The sequence below is a fragment of the Falco rusticolus genome, chromosome 6, assembly GCF_015220075.1.
Source record: "Falco rusticolus isolate bFalRus1 chromosome 6, bFalRus1.pri, whole genome shotgun sequence".
NCBI lineage: Eukaryota > Metazoa > Chordata > Aves > Falconiformes > Falconidae > Falco > Falco rusticolus.
Genome location: NC_051192.1, coordinates 48,981,676 through 48,999,383, shown reverse-complemented (window position 1 = coordinate 48,999,383; position 17,708 = coordinate 48,981,676). Strand labels below are relative to the sequence as shown.

Here is a 17,708-nt window from a genome sequence, read left to right as displayed (position 1 = left end):
GTTGTTAGTGATCAATGTTTTGGTTATATACCACTTCAAACTTGTTTTTGCCAACAGTCCCTATCACCAATTATCATGAACCTTAATTGTCATGATTTTATATTAATAGTGTTATTCCGTAACCTCTTACCGTTAGCCCTTTGTGGGCACTAGCAGCTGCCAGCGGTGGGTAACACATTCAGGTAAAGGGGGAGGACCCGCTGAGGGTCCCCCTGATGCAGCTGGGGTGTTTCCCTGAACAAGGCAGTCGAGTTGCCCTCCGACCCAGCGGGACTGTTCAGTGAAGGGTCCCTGTAACGGGACGCTGACAGACTGGTCTGGCACAAGGGTCTCTGCTTTCCTGGGGTGCTGACAGACAGATCAGACACCCAGGGTTGGGGAAATCTCCCCCCCTCCCTTCACATGACACTCACTGTTGTGACAATTCCTATCCCTCACAACCTTTCCATCTATCTGCTCAATGTAAATACATACCTGCCTGAGGATCAGAGACTTGGCAGTTATCTCCTTCAGTTTTAGACAGGACACACGCAGCAGCGGTATACCAATCAAATGTATATAAACACACACTCTCAGACATCAAGATTGGAGCACTTTCTAGATCGCCTGGTATCACAAGAGGAAGATGTTACACATACAGACAGTCAGGCTGCCAAAAAGATCTAGGAATTTAAGCCTAGGAACACTAACTCCTCCCCAACAGCAAACCCAGATTAACTGTTAAACAACCTCTCCTCTAAAATGAGGACTAAATAGAACAAAAAATTCCTTGCACAAACTCTTTGCATCCTCCTCCCACGAACAAAAGCTTAGCCCAGAAGCGAAAATGCACTGCTCAGTCTGTCCCTGAGTACTATCACACTCTTCAAAAAAAATGTTTGCTTTGACACACTACCTGGTGTTCTGCTACAAAGCAACAGCTTTATTAGGAAGTAATGCATAACCAGATCCTAATAGCCAGCACACTTGAAGGATTCAGCTTCCTCAGGCAGAGGAATACAGGTTATCTATTTCCCTGGGACACAGTTAAACTAGTGGGCTGTTATACAGAGATGAATAACATGAACAACTTCTGCAAATGCTTCTGCTTTTCATAAACTGCAAGGAGTGTAGACACAAAACATGCTTATTGGAAGAGAAGACTAAAATGTCTGATCTCAGTTCAGAACCAGTCTTTCCCATCAAGACAATCTAGGGAAAGAAAGTGCTTTGTATAGCTTCCAGGTATTTGTAGAGTTTTAAATGCTTGAACATACTTCTGTGATATTTCTGAGAATCTTAGTTCAAGACACTTATTCAAAGTTCTTTAAAGGGTACTTGTATACCAGGTGAACAGAACTAAATACCTGTGAGTACACTGTTATCATCCTAGTAAATAAACCACAATGCTTCATCTTTTGCACAGAAGGAAATGAAAGACAAAGGCACACGTTAATATTTAGCATTCATGTCTGGGCATTTCAAGTGACCTCTAGTTTTTAATCAGATCAGAGATCAGAGTATGGATATTCTCACCTGGTCTGCACACTAGAGTGATGATAGTTTTGATTTTTTTGTTACCACCACAGCTGTCTCCATTTGAATAGGTAAGTTGAATATTTTCTCCAACCTTTTTAGGAGAAGATACAAATGTTCCAAGATTCTTACTCCTGTTTTGTTTATCTGTAAAGACAGTAAATACATCACTTTTGTTTCCCTGGAAAGAAGTGTACTTTACACTAAGATACTACTAACTAGCCAGATGAGACGTTTTAAGAAAGCATAGCATCAGGAGCTTGTTAATACCTCTCCAAAACCATGCTAGAAAGCCTGGAGTTTTTTAGTTATAAAAGGCTACTTGCATCATTTCTTCTTGGGTCTTTGGAAGCACAAGAGAGATGTGGTCCTAATTTCTGTTTCCTCAAACAACTGAAAGCACTCAGGGTAGCTAACTCCATTTGCAAAGGAAGTACCAAGCCTTCAGAGTCTTAAAAAAAAAAAACCAAAATAACACACACACTCACCTACAGAGCAAACAGCAGCAGCATCTGGGCAGCTGGAAGCTCCTCCTCTCTTCCACACCTTATGGCAGACATTGATGTAATAACGCTTCCTCCCTACCTCCGAAAAGCTACTGTCCACAGCTTCCCAATTCTGGGCTAACTCTGAAATACAAGGGGTTGTCAAGAACAAGTCATCTGGCTTAACTTTTCTAGCCTCTTCAAGCCAAAATGCCTTTTATCACAAAAAGACCAACATTTAAAAACACTTAAAATCCCAGTAACCAAGGCAGTCATGGATATAGATACTTTCATAAGGCACTCACTCCTGTTGGGACAAGGGAAGTGAACACAGTACCCCAGAAATTAACTAAGAAAAGCAAAAAGTTATTAATGTTCAACTAAAGAATTGCACTAGACAAGGCATGTAAACTCAGGACAAAAGTAACCGAAAGCTAGTTTTCATTGCCATACCTGAACCGCGGACCAGAGGTGACAAGTCATAGTGTTTTCTCTTATCAGCAACTCTGCAAAGGAGATCTTCTTTCTCATTAACACATGCATATTTTGTATCCCAAGTGAAAAAATAGGTGCAGTCCACTTCACCAGTAAACACTGGAGTTCCTCTACCGTCATTACCTTAACATTGAAGATGGATAAACAGATGTTAGGTTTCCAGTGGGGCAATGTGAGAACAGCAAGGAGACTTGAGGACTTGCAATGAGCAAGGAACACAAAAATCCTTTTGCTGCACAGGACTTACATTTGTGGGTTGGTTTTTGCGTGTGTGAGTTTGTCATTTGGGGGAGAGGGGTGGGGGGTGGGGGGGTGTGCATTGCTTGGGTGGGGTATTTTACAGTTGGCAAAGAAACAAGGCTCTTCCATACCTCAGTATTCTTGATCGTTAGTGTAAATTTAGATTAGCAGTGCTACTACACAGTGCAAAACAATTCTGCCAGCCCTAAAAAGTAGTGCTTACTCTGACAATATTTATTCCTTGTGTTAGCTGTGGCTCAAAGCAGGCAGTCCTTCGAACATAAGGTCTGCTAGCAAGCACAGACATCAAACCCTGAGCAGTCATCACAGCTTCTTAAACTCACCTGCTGTTTCATTGCACTCAAAGTTTATGACAGTCATTCTCTGAAAGCCAGAACTACACGCATCCCCATTTGGATAAATTAAAGTGAGATCCCCATCGGAGTATCTGAGTAAAAAGCCAGTTTGAGAAAAAAAACATGTGATCAGACAGTGTTTTTCACATAACAGAAGCCACAATCTTGTTTGTTTATTGTCTCTCTCAATGGGAAACAAATGCTTGTTCAACATTAATATTGACATTTTTACTGCAACAAAGGCTCACATCCACTGATTTTTCTGGTTACTTTTCATGAATTTGTATAGAGTTTAAAGAATGCTCTAAAGCTACTCTAGGTGTGGTGGAATATCTGTTCCCATTAGTTTATTGCATGACTTTTTTTGCAGGTGGAGGAAGTCATACTTCCTGGAAAAACACTCCAACAAGTCTGTCATGTGCTTACAAACAGACCAGAAGGTCATATCTAGGTGAATAATCACTGCTTTGCAATTTCATGCAAACTATTATCCCATATGCCACTTGAGAACCCTGAAGTTCTCAATTAAAAAAAAAAAAAATCAACCACAAAATCCTGGACCTCAGTAGTCTTAGATATGATTAATACAAGCTCTTGCAAAGGAAGGTGAGATGCTGAAGACAGCTTCTAAAACATCTGATCCTGATGCCAATTAGCATGTAAAACTCAAGGACAGCAAGAAGCAGCACAGCACAATCTGCAATTCTGATACCAAAGCTGGTTGAAAGCCTCTCCCCTGCCTAGGCAATGGCCTCTACCAACCTCATCTGCTCCTGCATTTGCTAATGCCAGCTTGGTATACCGTTAGAAGTCTATACATAAAAAACTTAGTGAAAATACTTGCTATATATATGCTTGCATATATATATACACACACACGCTTGCATATACATATATGCATGCTAAAAAAAAATTTTATATCAAATATTGCTTACATGACAAATAAGGGCATCGAAGTAGGAAACAAAGATCAGTCAGATCAGTTACCATAGCTAAAGAGCCTTTACACACCTTAGGGTTTGGTTCTCAAATCGTCCTGCCACTTTTTGCTGGTTATTTGAAGATTTTACTTGGCAAGCTGAAGTATATCCCGTGCTGTCCCTGCAGTTACCTGCAGTGGTTTTCCCACATATGTTCAAGTAATAGTAATATTCCTCTTTATCATCTTTGGCTAGATATGGTGTGACATAATCTGAATGAATAATAAAAGAAAAAGTTTTCTAACACAGAGCAAAACAGATGTAAAAACCCAAAAATCTACAGAGGACATTTTTCCTTCTCTGAACATGGAACTGGAAAACTGGCTAGTAACATCACAAACAAACGAAAAATAGTAAGCTTACCTGCAAGCTGAGTAAGTGGACTTAAATCAATAGCGATATCATGTTGCTCATTAGTCAGAAGACAGCTTTTACTCTCCAGGTAATCCCTGTGACAGGCATACTCAGTAACCCATTCAATTTCATACCGGCAATTTGTTTTAGCTGTGAGTTTGGGACCTGCACTCTGATATAGAAGCAAACAGAATTTAAATTACAAGTAGAGAGTTATTTGAAATATAATTCTTAAAGCAATTCCTTTAGGATCAGTAATGACTAGCATCACCTGTAAATTGCTTAAGAGGTGGAAACATTGTCCCTAGCCTCTCAGAAACAGGTGTCAAGAAGAAATAAAACAGCTCCTAATAATGATGCATCAAACTATTAGATTTCTAAGGAGCGATAAGGTACCAGGCATTAGCAGGACAGCAGAAGTAACAGTGCTTTAAAAAGCACTTTTCCTTAACACGTTGACAAAAGCAGAGATATGTGAGCCCAAATTGCTAAGTACAGCTTGGATTGATTTTGCCTCAGAGGAGTCCTCGAAGAGGGGAGCAGAGATCAAGTGTTCTCTGAAGGTAAAGCAGCCTTTTAGACACTGGTGTTTTAGCAACTTTGATTCCCTCAGTCCAAATCAAGACTGAAAGACATTTGAGAATTCTTTAGCCAACACTTCTGTCAGATGTTGTTTCTGTAGTGAAATATTTTTGCACTTCTGGGAGAAGAGGTAGTCTTGCTTTTCCTCACTTTAAAGCAAAACCTTTAGAAACCCACTTTGTTTCATAGATCTGTATTTCTGCCATCCAACAAAACAGGCAGATACATGGGTAAGTATCAGATAAATTACAGGCACAAGTAACACTAGCAATACTACTCATACTACAAGGGTGCGTAGCTGCAGCAAGGTATTACAAAGTGACAGTAGGAGAAAGGTCTATGGCTTTTTTCTGCAGCAATGAGGGTGATTTCGGGTACCTTTCTAGGTCAGATGAGGGAAAAAACATTAAACCAAAAATTAGTCAGACAAGAGCTCCCCCTTCGCTAACCTGCAACCAGAAGCACTACAGTTTAAAGTTACAGAGCACTAGCAATAGCTGCTTTGGCCCAATTCAAAGAGTGTGGGTTGCTGAGATTACCCAGCATCACATCAAAGCAATCATCATACTGCACTGAAGCTAGGCTAAAACTTGTGTCCTGCAAAACCTGAGTTGCTGCCTAATACTAAAGATTTTACTTTGAAAGTAGTTCAGAAGCCTGCTTAGTAAGAAGTGACACTTACCATGCAACAGCCCTTGCTAGCTATTATTTTCTTTTTCCTGAGGAAGGCCAGGTTAGTAAAGAAACAAGTTAGCAACTATAAGCATGCCCAGCCAGACTGATGATGGAAGAATGGTCATTAGCAAGCAAAGCCCTGTGCCAAGGATAACACTACACTAAATCAGTCGTATTCTCAGAGGAAAGCTTTGAACCCAGAAAAGGACAACCAAATTCACCAAGACATGAAAAAACACACCCCTGGGGAAATTTTATTCAAGTTCCTGTTTATCTCTTAAGTTCTATAGGACTTTTTGAAGAGTATATTTAGGATCTCACACTTCACAAGCTGAGAACCAAGAGGATTTCTGTTTCTCTTCAGCCCTGAATAAAAATGAAAAATGCTGCACACAAAAGTTAGAGACCAACCATTTAACACAAACTGAAGCAGCAAAGTTACCTCTTCTCCCCTCTTTGATGGACAAACAAAAGTGATCGTCACTGCTGGGTTATGGCCTAGGCAGAAGTCTGGCTTTTCTTCATCACTATATATTCTCTCATAACTCAGTACCAGCCTAGAAACAGAAAACAGCAAACCAAAAATTCAATTAAGACACTGAGCACTGTACAGAAGAAGGATATTCTTGAAAGAACATCTACTCTTTGCTAGACACCCACACAGAATATACCAAAGTAGCCCTGCTCTTAAAAGCAGCTTCCATGGAGGCCTTAAATTCTTCTAATCTTACAGTTAACCGTAATAAAGATTAAAACAGACCCAGCAAAATCACTTAATACAGCATCCTCTTGCAACCCAGTTAAGACTATGCTGAATACCCTGTAACCAGTATTGTAGAAAAAAGTTGGCTGGCAGTCATAAGAACATTCTCAGCTTTGCTCTCAAACAGCTGGAAAGCAGATGCAATAAACACTCTTGCATCTTTTTTAAGTAATAACCACTCACGTTTAACCGCATTCCTATACTTCACCACCTCTGTATGTATAATCTCTTCCCATTCTGCCCCCAGGATTAAGAGCAAGATTATCTCATTAGCAAATTGAACAGGAGCAAGGCAACTGGGACAGATCAGAGGCGGCAGGCAGGAGAATGAAACATGGCAACCACCTGACAGGGAGAGATAAATGGCAACATGACTTGGGTGGATTGCCTTGTTCCCTCATCTGGCTTCCCAACTAAGCATTACTGTCCTATGCAGTCTAACAGGCAAAAGCTAACAGATCACAAAGGGGTGACAGTCTGGCTTCAGTTTAGTCACACCTCTAACTGGCCTCTCTACACCCGAGGACACAGGTATACAACTGTCTTACTCCCTTCTCAGGCCACTGTAGTCTGACTGAACACATAACAATGAATTTTCATCGAGCAATGAAGAGCTCTTCAACCCTAGCAGTAGTAAGATACAACTTTCTTGCCAAGCACTTTTATAGAGTACTAGTTGCACTTCAGTGTGAGAACATGCTTCCTCAGATGTAAGCTTCTGCCTTGGTACAAAACACCTCAGCCACTTGTTTCATGCTGGGATAAAAGTCCTTCAGTGAAGAACTAAACTTCCCTTGTAAATTAAAAAAACCCAGCCTTCAACCTTATCACTGACAGGCCAGAACCTTTGGCCTCCCTGTTATTAAACTGGTTTATTCTGCTTGTTTTTTTCAGCTTGCATCTGAGATAAAGAGTACTGCGAAGTCAACAGGGTACTATTGACCCTACAGACATGGTAAGCAGGCTCAGATGACCTGAAGCTCAGAAAGATCAGCATGTTAAGTAAGTCCCCTGAGCCATACTGAGTTGTTTGGGTGGTTTTTTGTGCATTTTTTTTTCATTTGTTTGGGGTTTTTCTTCTCTTTCAAAAGCTACACTTCCAACATAAAAGGCAGCAAGCAGAAGAGAGGCAGCATCAAGGAAACAGTTTCTTCTAGTTCCATCTCTGCCACCACCAGGAACAGTAAGTCTTGCACTGTTTATCTATTTTTCTACTAAAAATTCATTAACGCAAAAAAACAGAAGGGCAACATCTGGCCCTATTCTCAACTTTTAAAGTACTTCTGGCAGTGAGCCAAATACAGTGCGTAAACCCACAGAGTGCCAAGAGCATTTACCCTGTGGGCCCTCAGCCAAGAGGCAGATGGGGTCAAATCTTACTCTTCTGCTTGTGGGCAGAAAGCAGCAATCATCTCTCACTTCTGAGAGTTTTGCAATTCTATAAACAGTACAACAGGACGCCTGAAAGACTCTGCCACACCAGTATGTGAAGAAATTTTTTCTGCCAATGCTTCAAATTTGAAGTGGTACTGATGTTAAGTTTTAGAAGATTTATTTGGTACTGACTGCTTCTTTCAGCCCAGATGACTGAGAAGCTTTCACATAAGTATGACCACAATAATTACGTACCTGTCTTTGTCATGAAGTTTCAGCTGCTCCTGTGGACGGCCAACATCATACGCCTGACCTTCACGTAACAAGCAAGCAGCACTGCCAGCAGGGCAGCTTCTGGTCTCTCCACCTGAATTTCCTGTTATAGAATACAAAAGATAGAATATAGGACTCAGCGTCTAAGCCCTGCACTGCCTGAAGTATCTTGCCATTTTATCTGTGGGCTTACTTACCATTCATTGCTCTACCCTCTTCTAAAAATACATTTAAAACTGGTTACATTAAAATGTGAAACTGACAAGTGAAAACCTGAAACCTTTGTGATACATCATGCTGCTCTGCTTCTGGACAGCAAATTCACACCCCCCGACAAAGTAGCTGCAGCTAGTTACCAGTTGCTAGTACAGCTGTTGGATGCTTAGGGCTTTGAGAACTTCTAGAAGTGTGGCAAGTTGTTTGTTTGGGGGTTTTTTTTCCACATCATCAAAACGATACCGAGTAATGGGTAACCCCGATTATAGGGAAGTTTTTTCCCCTCCTTTGTTTCTTACAAACCGCCTTATTCAGAGCTGTCAACAAAAAGTTTCAGACTAGGAGGATTTTTAAAAGAACAGACCTGGCATTAAAACTAGTAAGTATTAAACCCTTAACAGGGGCACAAAACATATGTTTAACTGCAGAGTAAAAACCACAGTGGGAGTATACATCTAAACTAGCCTTTTCAGCAAGTTTCAGATGAGTGATTTTGCTGGTTTAATTCCTTACATATATAGCTCCCAAATGACACGAAGTGCTAGCAGTGCACCATTACTTAACCAAGCACCTAGAAACACTATTTCAGATGTACCTCATGACATTCACTTGGAACTAAGCAACGATCTGAACTTTAGCCCAAAGTAATAAATTAGAGCATATGAAGTGCTATGAACCATCCTGGTCCTATTTGGCAGCAACCAGAAGCAGCTACAACACAAGATGAGCTCTTCCACTCAGTCCAGTTTAAGTCAACTTTTCTAATAATACTTGCCATTCCAGAAGGGGTGTATCTCTAAACACGTCAATAGTTGGACAGAAAGGCTTGGCTTCACAGAAAGCAGCCTTCAAATCATTAAAGGCAGCTTGAAATAATAGTGCAAGTCCCAAAATCCTGATCTTTGGTCATAGAACAACCTCAACTGAGGCACTGGAAAAGTACCACACTACTAGAAACTCATATACTGACAGGTGCCACAAACAAGTGTTCACACCTAAGTCCCTGCAGATGTTTATGAACAAGGAATCATCATCAGAATCATCCACCAAATAGTGTCCTGAAACTTGGATGAGAGGATTCAAGTCATGTTTCTTCAAGTCTTCATCAAACACATAGCAAGGGACCTAGAACAGCAACAAAAAAATTACATGCAATCCATGCCACACAAGTAGGGAGAAGTTACGAACAGGCATCTATAAAGCCAAGTTAATTATGTGGAAAAGGTTTTTACTTCTAGAAGCTCAAATACTTAAAGCTAGACACACTGACTAAAATTAGGCATCCAAAGTTAAGACTGTGTGCTCCAGCTTTTAGAAGAGTTTTCCTATAAATAACCATACAGATCGCAAGAAAGGTTAAAGAGTTTTTAAAATTCTCAGCTCCACCAACTTCAACAGATGCTTTGTATGTCTATGAAAAAGTTAAGTTTATGGAAGTTGGCGGCATTCATTTTGAGGTGGGAGCAGGTTGTTATGAATAAAATTGCTAGATGTGTGAAAAGCTCTGCACGGATAGTACATAGATTACCTCTTTCACAGGTTTAAATGAATTTTTCTTGCAAGCCACAAAGGTCCTCCATTCAAAATAATGCACACACTCTGTTGCCGTTACAAATTCAGGGGTTCCCTATTTAAAAGGGGAAAAAAATAGTTCTTTGAAAAACAGACTTCAGTTTTATTTTACACCTGTAGACAGAAAGAAGTTCATTCAAGAGATTAAGAAAAACAGGATACAGCATGTCACAGAACAAGGGAATAGTTTCTCAATAGCACTTGTTAACAGCAAGTTTGTCATTCAACAGCTTTGTTGGTAAACTCTGGAAGATGCAGGGTGCCAAATCCTTCTCAGTCTGCCAGTTGTCAAATTAACATCTGCCAATCCTAATATGCAGTAGTTGTAGTACATCCTTTAGAGGCGCTCACTATGCCAATTGATATTGGCAGAAGCACCAGTCACAGAGGTATAGAATCATTTAGGTTGAAAAAGACCTTTGAGATCAAGTCCAACTGTTAGCCCAGGACTGCCATCTAGTTACTAAAAAGAAAATCAACTCAAATGTGTATAAATAGGTGAACAGCAAGACAATGCATGGTTTATCAGTTCCCTGTCTTTCACCCTACAAAGGACTGATTAGCAATCTTGTGCTACACAGAAAGAATGCCTCTGACCTCAGCTACTTCTTTTTATAGGCTTATGTTATACACATTTGTATGTCTTTCAGGATGGGGATTTTACCATGGTTCAGGGCTGGATGCTCAACTGAATGTCTCTGCTCAGAGAAAGACAATCAGATTTTTCCATTCTCCCTCCATTACCTCAGCTAGAATCACTTTAAATATGCTGAAGTGCTTTCCTCCCTGTTTAAGCCCACCATAGAAGCGTTAGAAACAAGTTGTTCCAGACACTATTACAAAATTCTTTTACTAGGTCACATGAAGGATGGGTGTTAGAACTACACTAACTAGAAGTTTGAAGATTGTTATGATCGGTGTTATAGCTGGAGCTGAGCAATAATTTTTAACTTAAGGAGTCATCTGCCAAAACAGAACAGAAAGCATTTAAATCTCTGCTGCCCTGGCACTTTGTTTAAATCAGCTGGACTTCCAAGAGGGCGTGTGCAACAGCATCATCAGTGCCAACATCAGCACTAGTAAGTACTTACCTCCAATATATAAATATGTAAACTGATTACAGTCTGTAGAGAACACCAAGCTGTGCTATCAGTTAAGTGTGGGGAAGGTGTAACTCCAAAAGCACATGGAAGAGAACTGCATATACACACGCCCCTAGGAATTTTTGGGGGATCTCCATGCACATTTTAAGCAGATTCTCACAATTTCTCCAGAAGCCCAGCTAGACACATAAGCACTGTCGGTTCAACAATGTGCAGACAAAACCTAATGCTTACTGTTGTCAGCTCTGCTGACCCATGATAGAGGTCAATTATTTTGTTCAGTGCTGTTCTATTAAACTGCCACACCAGGTCCACAGCTTGGACACAGCCAACATTTAAACAATAGCTCTCATTGTTGACTCACTCCTCCACGTTACACTATTAAAAATACTACAGTGCAATCCCTGTAAAAACATTAAAGACCCAGGAGAGCCCATGACCTGAGCTAAGCTGCAGATCTGCAATTATTTTCTACTGGGACAAAATTTGGAAAGCCACAGTAGATCATGACTTTAACTTGGTATTCAAACATAACTGGCTCTTCCTTAAGCTATGAAGCTCAGTAATCGATACATCCATAAGTACACCAAGTCTCCTTAAAAAGCAAATTAGAAGAACATGCCATTTCCATTGAAGGTAAGAACACATGGTTTACACTTACCAGTGTTTTCCCACACAGGAAGTTAATGCTGCTTTGAATTTTGTGCTGGCTGCCTTGCTGGAAGCAGTTATAAGTAGTGTTGAGTTCCAAAAGAGTTTTAGAAACTTTTTGTAAGTTTAAGTCACCTAGGATTTAGAGAATTAAAAAAAAAAAAAAAAAAAGAAAAAAAAGATGTGATTATAATATAGCACTTCCACACAAGCTCAACAGACAGGCTCCGATTTCAAGCACTGAGCAGCACAAGACATACCAGCCCACTTGAAGACAGTCTCTGAACAGAGTACAACTGAAGACCTTCCTTGTGGTTCTTGCTATTTGGAAGACTAGATCCAAGTTAAGATAGTGTTTGACATCTCTAATCACACTTCTTTCTCAAAGGTTTTTAGCAAACACTTTGAATGTTAAGAAGGCCAACAGCAGCTGCCACTACAAAGTAATCACTGCCTTAGGAACAAGGGCTAAAAGACTCTGTCAGAAAACTGTTACCAAGTTTCAAGTACCGTAATTCACACTTTCTTCCCACTGGCTTCTGTTTATCAGCTTCTCAGCCTTTATACCATTTATACAAACAGCGTCAGCACAATTATGAGGGAGAATCTATCAAAGAATGGTTTAGCTTGGAAGGGACTTTCAAAAGTCATCTAGTTCAACCCCTCTGCAATGAACAGGGCCATCTTCAATGAAACCAGGTTGCTCAGAGCCCCGTTCAGCCTGGCTTTGAACACTTCCAGGGATGGGGCATCTATAATCTCCCTGGGCAATCTGTTCCAATGTTTCACCACCCTCATCATAACAAAAAAATTCTTCCTTACATCTAGTCCAAATCTACCCTCCTTTAGTTTAAAACCATTATTCCTTGTCCTGTCGCTACAGGTCCTGCTAAAAAAATTTAAAAAAAAAATCTGTTCCTCATCTTTCTTATAATCCCCTTGAAGTCTTGAAAGGCCATTATAAGATCTCCCTGGAGCCTTTCTTCTCCCAAGCTAAACAGCCACAACTCTCTCAGCCTGTCCTCATAGGAGGAATGTTCCAACCCTCTGATCATCTTCACGGCCGTTCTCTGGACCTGTTCCAACAGATCCATGTCTTTCCTATGCTGGGGGCTCCAGAGCTGGATGCAGTACTCCAGGTGGGGTTGCAGAGCAGAACAGAGGGGCAGAATCACTTCCCTTGACCTGCTGGCCACACTGCTTTTGCTGTGGCCCAGGACACAGCTGGCTTTCTGGGCTGCATGCACACACCGCTGACTGCAAGTCTACTTAATGAAGAACCCACTGGTCACTGTACTGGTGCTGCCTGCAGACAAACCTAACGCAGACCCACTTGCCTCAGCGCACATCTCCCTGCATCTCCAGTCCCCTTTAGCACAGCTCATGTGCTGCGTGAAGGCTGGGGTCAGTGCTGCATTGCTGCACATCCCTCTCCTCCCCAGCACCTGACACGAAGGGGAAAGGTGGAGCACATTTCAAGTCATGATGAGCACCAGCTCAGGCCACTGAAACACTCCTGCTCAAACCTATTCTAGTTCACATTAGACACAAAATCCTTTTAGATCCAGCATGCTGACTCCAGCCTGCCCATTTTTAATAGGTAGATTTTAATTCTGCAAAGAGTTGGTATTGAACTATAGGGACTGCTATAAAATGCAAGTATTGATCAGCTTCCCCCTTTTCATTTTTGTTGACATATACACTAGGGAAAAAGGAAGTCAAATCTGTAACCATTGCAGATAGCTGCTTTGCACATAGGCCAAATCTTGTTTCATCTTAAAAACACACTTGTTGGAACTTTGCCCAGCCTGTTATCTCCTCACTCAAGGCAAGCAAAACTACGCTACACCCAAGTAATATAGTCTTGAAAGCAAAAGGAGTAGAAGTAAGCAAACTGGGCAGGAAGAGGGTACAAGAACCTCAAATATTCTGTTGAACAGCAGACAGAAACAACTATAGCCACCGAACGTGCAGGTAAAGCTGAAACAGTGGCAGTCAGAATGGAAACTTGATGCTAACCCACGTAGCATCCCCTCAGTAGCTCAGGGCTCTTCTATTCATGCTGCATATGCTCACACTAACTGCACTATAGGAATGCATGTTAAAATTCTCATACCTAAGCAGCCATTCACAGCATCCCCAGTAAAACCAGGGCAACAAGTATTACAGACCATTCAATAATCCTCTGCCTTCTCAAGGGAAGGTAAGGGCGGAGACGTGTCAGCACAGAAGAATGGCACCATAGATTAACGCTGCAGATACACACCTGTGCACAGGATATGTGCCAGGCTGAGAACCTGCAACAGGGAAGCATGCTACCACTGCTGCAGTTCAGTGTCACCTTCCAGGCACCTAGAGGCTGTCAGTGGTTTCTGCCATTTATATTTCCTAACACTCCTGGTATCAAAAAGCTGTGTTCACATTTTAAGACTTTCAGCACTGATACTGGTAAAGGTGCCACGCAGCTCTCTTAAACCTAAGAGCTACTTTGAGAGCAAGAGTGCTACTTAGCACTTCATTGCTTAGAAGATGCTGGCAAAGCATCCTCTTTCCTTCCCTAGATTAGCAGAAGGAAGCCAACACAACTTTCTAGTCAAGAGCTGTGTATAGTAACAATATGCACACACGATTAAAAACTCTCCAGTTATAAATGCATACAGTTATAAGCCCTAACTTAGCAGAGAACTTATGGCAGCACCATCTGAGGACTTAACTTAGTGCTCTGTAAACATTAGCTTTCTCTCAGCCCTAAGAACACACTACACCGCACTAAAGGCACTTGTGAATCTACTTCCTCTGTTAAAGTGATATCCAAAAAAAAAATCAAGTTAAACCAGTACATCTTGTTTACTACAGGCCAATATGCATGCTCTCTTACCCCTTGCATGCTTAGAACTAGTTTGGGAACTTGCTAGAAGTTTTAGCAAGAATCTCTTCAGTGGCACATGACTTGTCCCATCCCTGCTCACAGAGCAAGTAATCTCATGAACCATCCCTTCACATCATCAGCTTCCAACAAGCTTCCTTCCAGAGCACCAGTTCTGCAACCACCTTTAACTTAACATCAAGCTCCCTCTTCAGTGATCACTCATGTTTTCATGACTTTAGATATGTGCTCTTCCACAAAGTAGCACACTACAAATCAGCTAGTACAGCTTCTTATTACACAGTTGTGCTAAATCAGTATCAAAGATACTGTCCACAACACCTTTTGCTCATTGACTCCTTCATCTGTTCAGCTGTTTGGAAGGAGAAAGGCAACCACGGAAGACATCCAAGAAGAAAGGGTCATTTAGGTGGTAGCTGTCATTTCATGACCAGTCCTTCTACTGCAGCTGGACAAAGTCTGCATTTCACCACTCAGGTTAATAAAAAGTTACAGTAATATTTCCACTTTTAATTTTAGTAGTAGTCCAGCTAAATGGCACACGAGTCACTAGGTGTCACACTAAGTTAAATAAGGGCCACATCATTTCCACCCTCACTGACATTCAAGAACTAAGCATTTTCCTACACCTTGAAAACATCTATGGTCAATTAATAAAGCTGAAAAGCTTTTTCTAGGAGAGGCCTTTGGGGTCTCAATACCAACCCTGGCATGTCACACTGACACACTGTTTATGTTAGCCACAAGGCTTCCTTTGGATAAAGGCCAACTACTGTCAGAGCATGGGGCCTTATCACCTATCAAAGCTGGGAGCAACAAACAGAACCAGCCCCACAGCTGTCACCCCTTTCATAGCCAATGTTTAAAAACAGTATTATTGTTTGCAATGACAATTTTTTTCTGGAGGAATGAAGAGGAGATCTGATTGAGCCCGAATCTGAAGAAAGCTTATAACTTAGCAAAGTTTATCAGCTAACAAATTGCCCTTCTTCTTCCCCCAAATCAAAGCCCTTCAGCTGCACTCAGCTGTGGCATGTAAGCAATCTCACATCAGCTGGACTGCTTGAAGGCCAGTATGCAGCTTAGCAATTTTAGGTAACTGGAATCTACACTGGGAGTTGACACCTGCCTAGACCTGGATCAAAGAGTCTTCTTTTCTCGTTAAGAGTGGTTTGTTTGGGGTTGGGGTTTTTTTTGACACAAGAAGCTTGATAATCCATTAGCATGACGCCAGCTCCATGTGATGGCGCTGAAGCTCCAGTGCAACTACAGGCAGTACAATGAAGCATGGCAGGCATCACTTAAGTCTCAGACTAACCATGAACAAGAACAAAACCTGTGACAATTTGTCCAATAAAACAAAGCAAAATTCAATGTCGATGTTAACTGCACTGCTCCGATTTCTTTATTTTATTGCAGGGTGGTTAAAAGACAACTTAATTGAACAGGATTTGTGGCTTAACCCTTGGGAGTCAGTTCCAACAGCCTCTGCAAGACCAAGTTCTGACTGTTGCAAAATCTTACAGCCAGTAGCAGTCAGGCAATGAGACACTCAAGGTTTGCACACAGCGGTATATTTGATACTGCTCATAGTCATTACCTAGCTCCATTCTCCCTTGTTTCCACAAGAAGCATGGAACAAAACCTACACAAGCCTCTGGGTCTCACAATTCCTTAGGGAGAACAGGTTTCCTCAAGCTCACTCAACTTGCCACATTCCAGCCTCCCTCAAAAAGAGCATGTTAAAACAAATGCTCAGGTGCCCATTCCTTTTCTAATCCACAGACAACTGAAGCCTCAACTGCATATGACTTGAGACTCACATCAGCAGGAAACAAAATTCTTGCTGTACATTTTAGGAATGAAAAACATTTAACAGCATCAAGTGGTCTGAGATGTCATGCTCCTCAGAGTAGAAGATACTACTACATGCAATTGCAGTTTGAACTCCAATGAAATTTAATCAGTCAACCCAGAAGACTCTGGAGCTTGGATATAATGCCCTACATAAAAAAAGACACACACACACACACCACCACACATGCAGCCACAAACTGAAATACACTTTTATTCATGCACCCAGTGATTTTATAAGCCTAGGTCACAACACTAGCAGTTTGTCTGTAAAACACTGATTGACACAGCCTGAAACCAAAGTAACTCTACAGTTAGTGCACAAGGGCAGGGAGAATGGAGGCTGACTAGCTGCTGTGCAACTGCCTACAGATGAGAATCATTTTTCTCCTCACCGTCTTCCAGCAGTTCAAGCTAAAACACTTTTACTGAAGACTCATAGCTTCTCATAAGAGTTGTGTGCCAATGGAAGGCAAGATTGGCTAGCACGTTAAATTCAGACTTCAGATCTACAGATACTAAGAGACAGTGTGAAGAGAGATTACTTTTCAGAAAGCTATTGCTTTATTTTATGAGAAGTAACAGTCAACTATCAGAAAACCTCTTCATCAGTATTTATATATTATTGTTTCATCAGCTGAAGCACAGAAGCAACCTTGCAAGTGACAAGCATCCATTAAAATAAGCACACAAATACTGTTCAGAGCACAAGGTGCTTCTAACTGATGAAATCACGTGCAAGCATGTGTATAGGAATACGCCAGTTTCATATTTAGATCAGCATACTGAAGTCTACCCCTTCTCAGAATACCAAGGACATCTGAACTACTGAAGCAGCCACCAGATTTTACAAGTGTAACTGAAAACAAAGAACTGCATGTAATTGTCTTCCTTTCTTAGCAATACTCCAAGACTGCATTACATAGAGTAACCTGACTCCAAAGAAAAAGATGATGTTACATCAGGCTACACTGTAGCATAGTTTAGAGCTATAGCTCAAGCTTTATCCTGTGTTCAGTATCGAGCTCCAAACAAGGCTGTGCACAGTGCATATCCTGTCACAGGTAGATGCACTTATCTCTACCTGAGACAGCCTTGCATAGTTTCACACTAGATTAGTTACCTAGACCATAAGTTTAACTGTCCTGTGATGTGATTATCTGCAATCAGTTCATGTTTTCCCAAATCCCTCCAGTAAACCTACAACAGAAGAGTTTTAACACTGTTCTGAAAAAAAAAATTCTTTCCTAACATGTCAAAGTTTGCAATAGTTATAAGACTATCCGTTAATGTGACCATGAACTACTTTCGAGGAAAGACACTTGTTGACTTA

At 41.1% G+C, this 17,708-nt stretch overlaps 1 protein-coding gene across 1 annotated transcript in view; it reads right to left on the bottom strand.

The window, feature by feature from the left end:
• Positions 1–17,708, bottom strand: part of IGF2R (insulin like growth factor 2 receptor) — a 60,804-nt gene that overhangs the window by 34,976 nt on the left and 8,120 nt on the right. Inside the window, exons 3-14 of the mRNA XM_037392932.1 lie at positions 11,645–11,769; positions 9,837–9,935; positions 9,304–9,433; positions 8,075–8,195; positions 6,125–6,239; positions 4,435–4,597; positions 4,103–4,283; positions 3,080–3,183; positions 2,454–2,618; positions 2,004–2,144; positions 1,516–1,662; positions 475–606 (exon numbers count right to left, since the gene is read on the bottom strand). Coding sequence (XP_037248829.1) covers positions 475–606; positions 1,516–1,662; positions 2,004–2,144; positions 2,454–2,618; positions 3,080–3,183; positions 4,103–4,283; positions 4,435–4,597; positions 6,125–6,239; positions 8,075–8,195; positions 9,304–9,433; positions 9,837–9,935; positions 11,645–11,769 — 1,623 coding nt within the window. The remainder of the gene's footprint in view (positions 1–474; positions 607–1,515; positions 1,663–2,003; positions 2,145–2,453; positions 2,619–3,079; positions 3,184–4,102; positions 4,284–4,434; positions 4,598–6,124; positions 6,240–8,074; positions 8,196–9,303; positions 9,434–9,836; positions 9,936–11,644; positions 11,770–17,708) is intronic.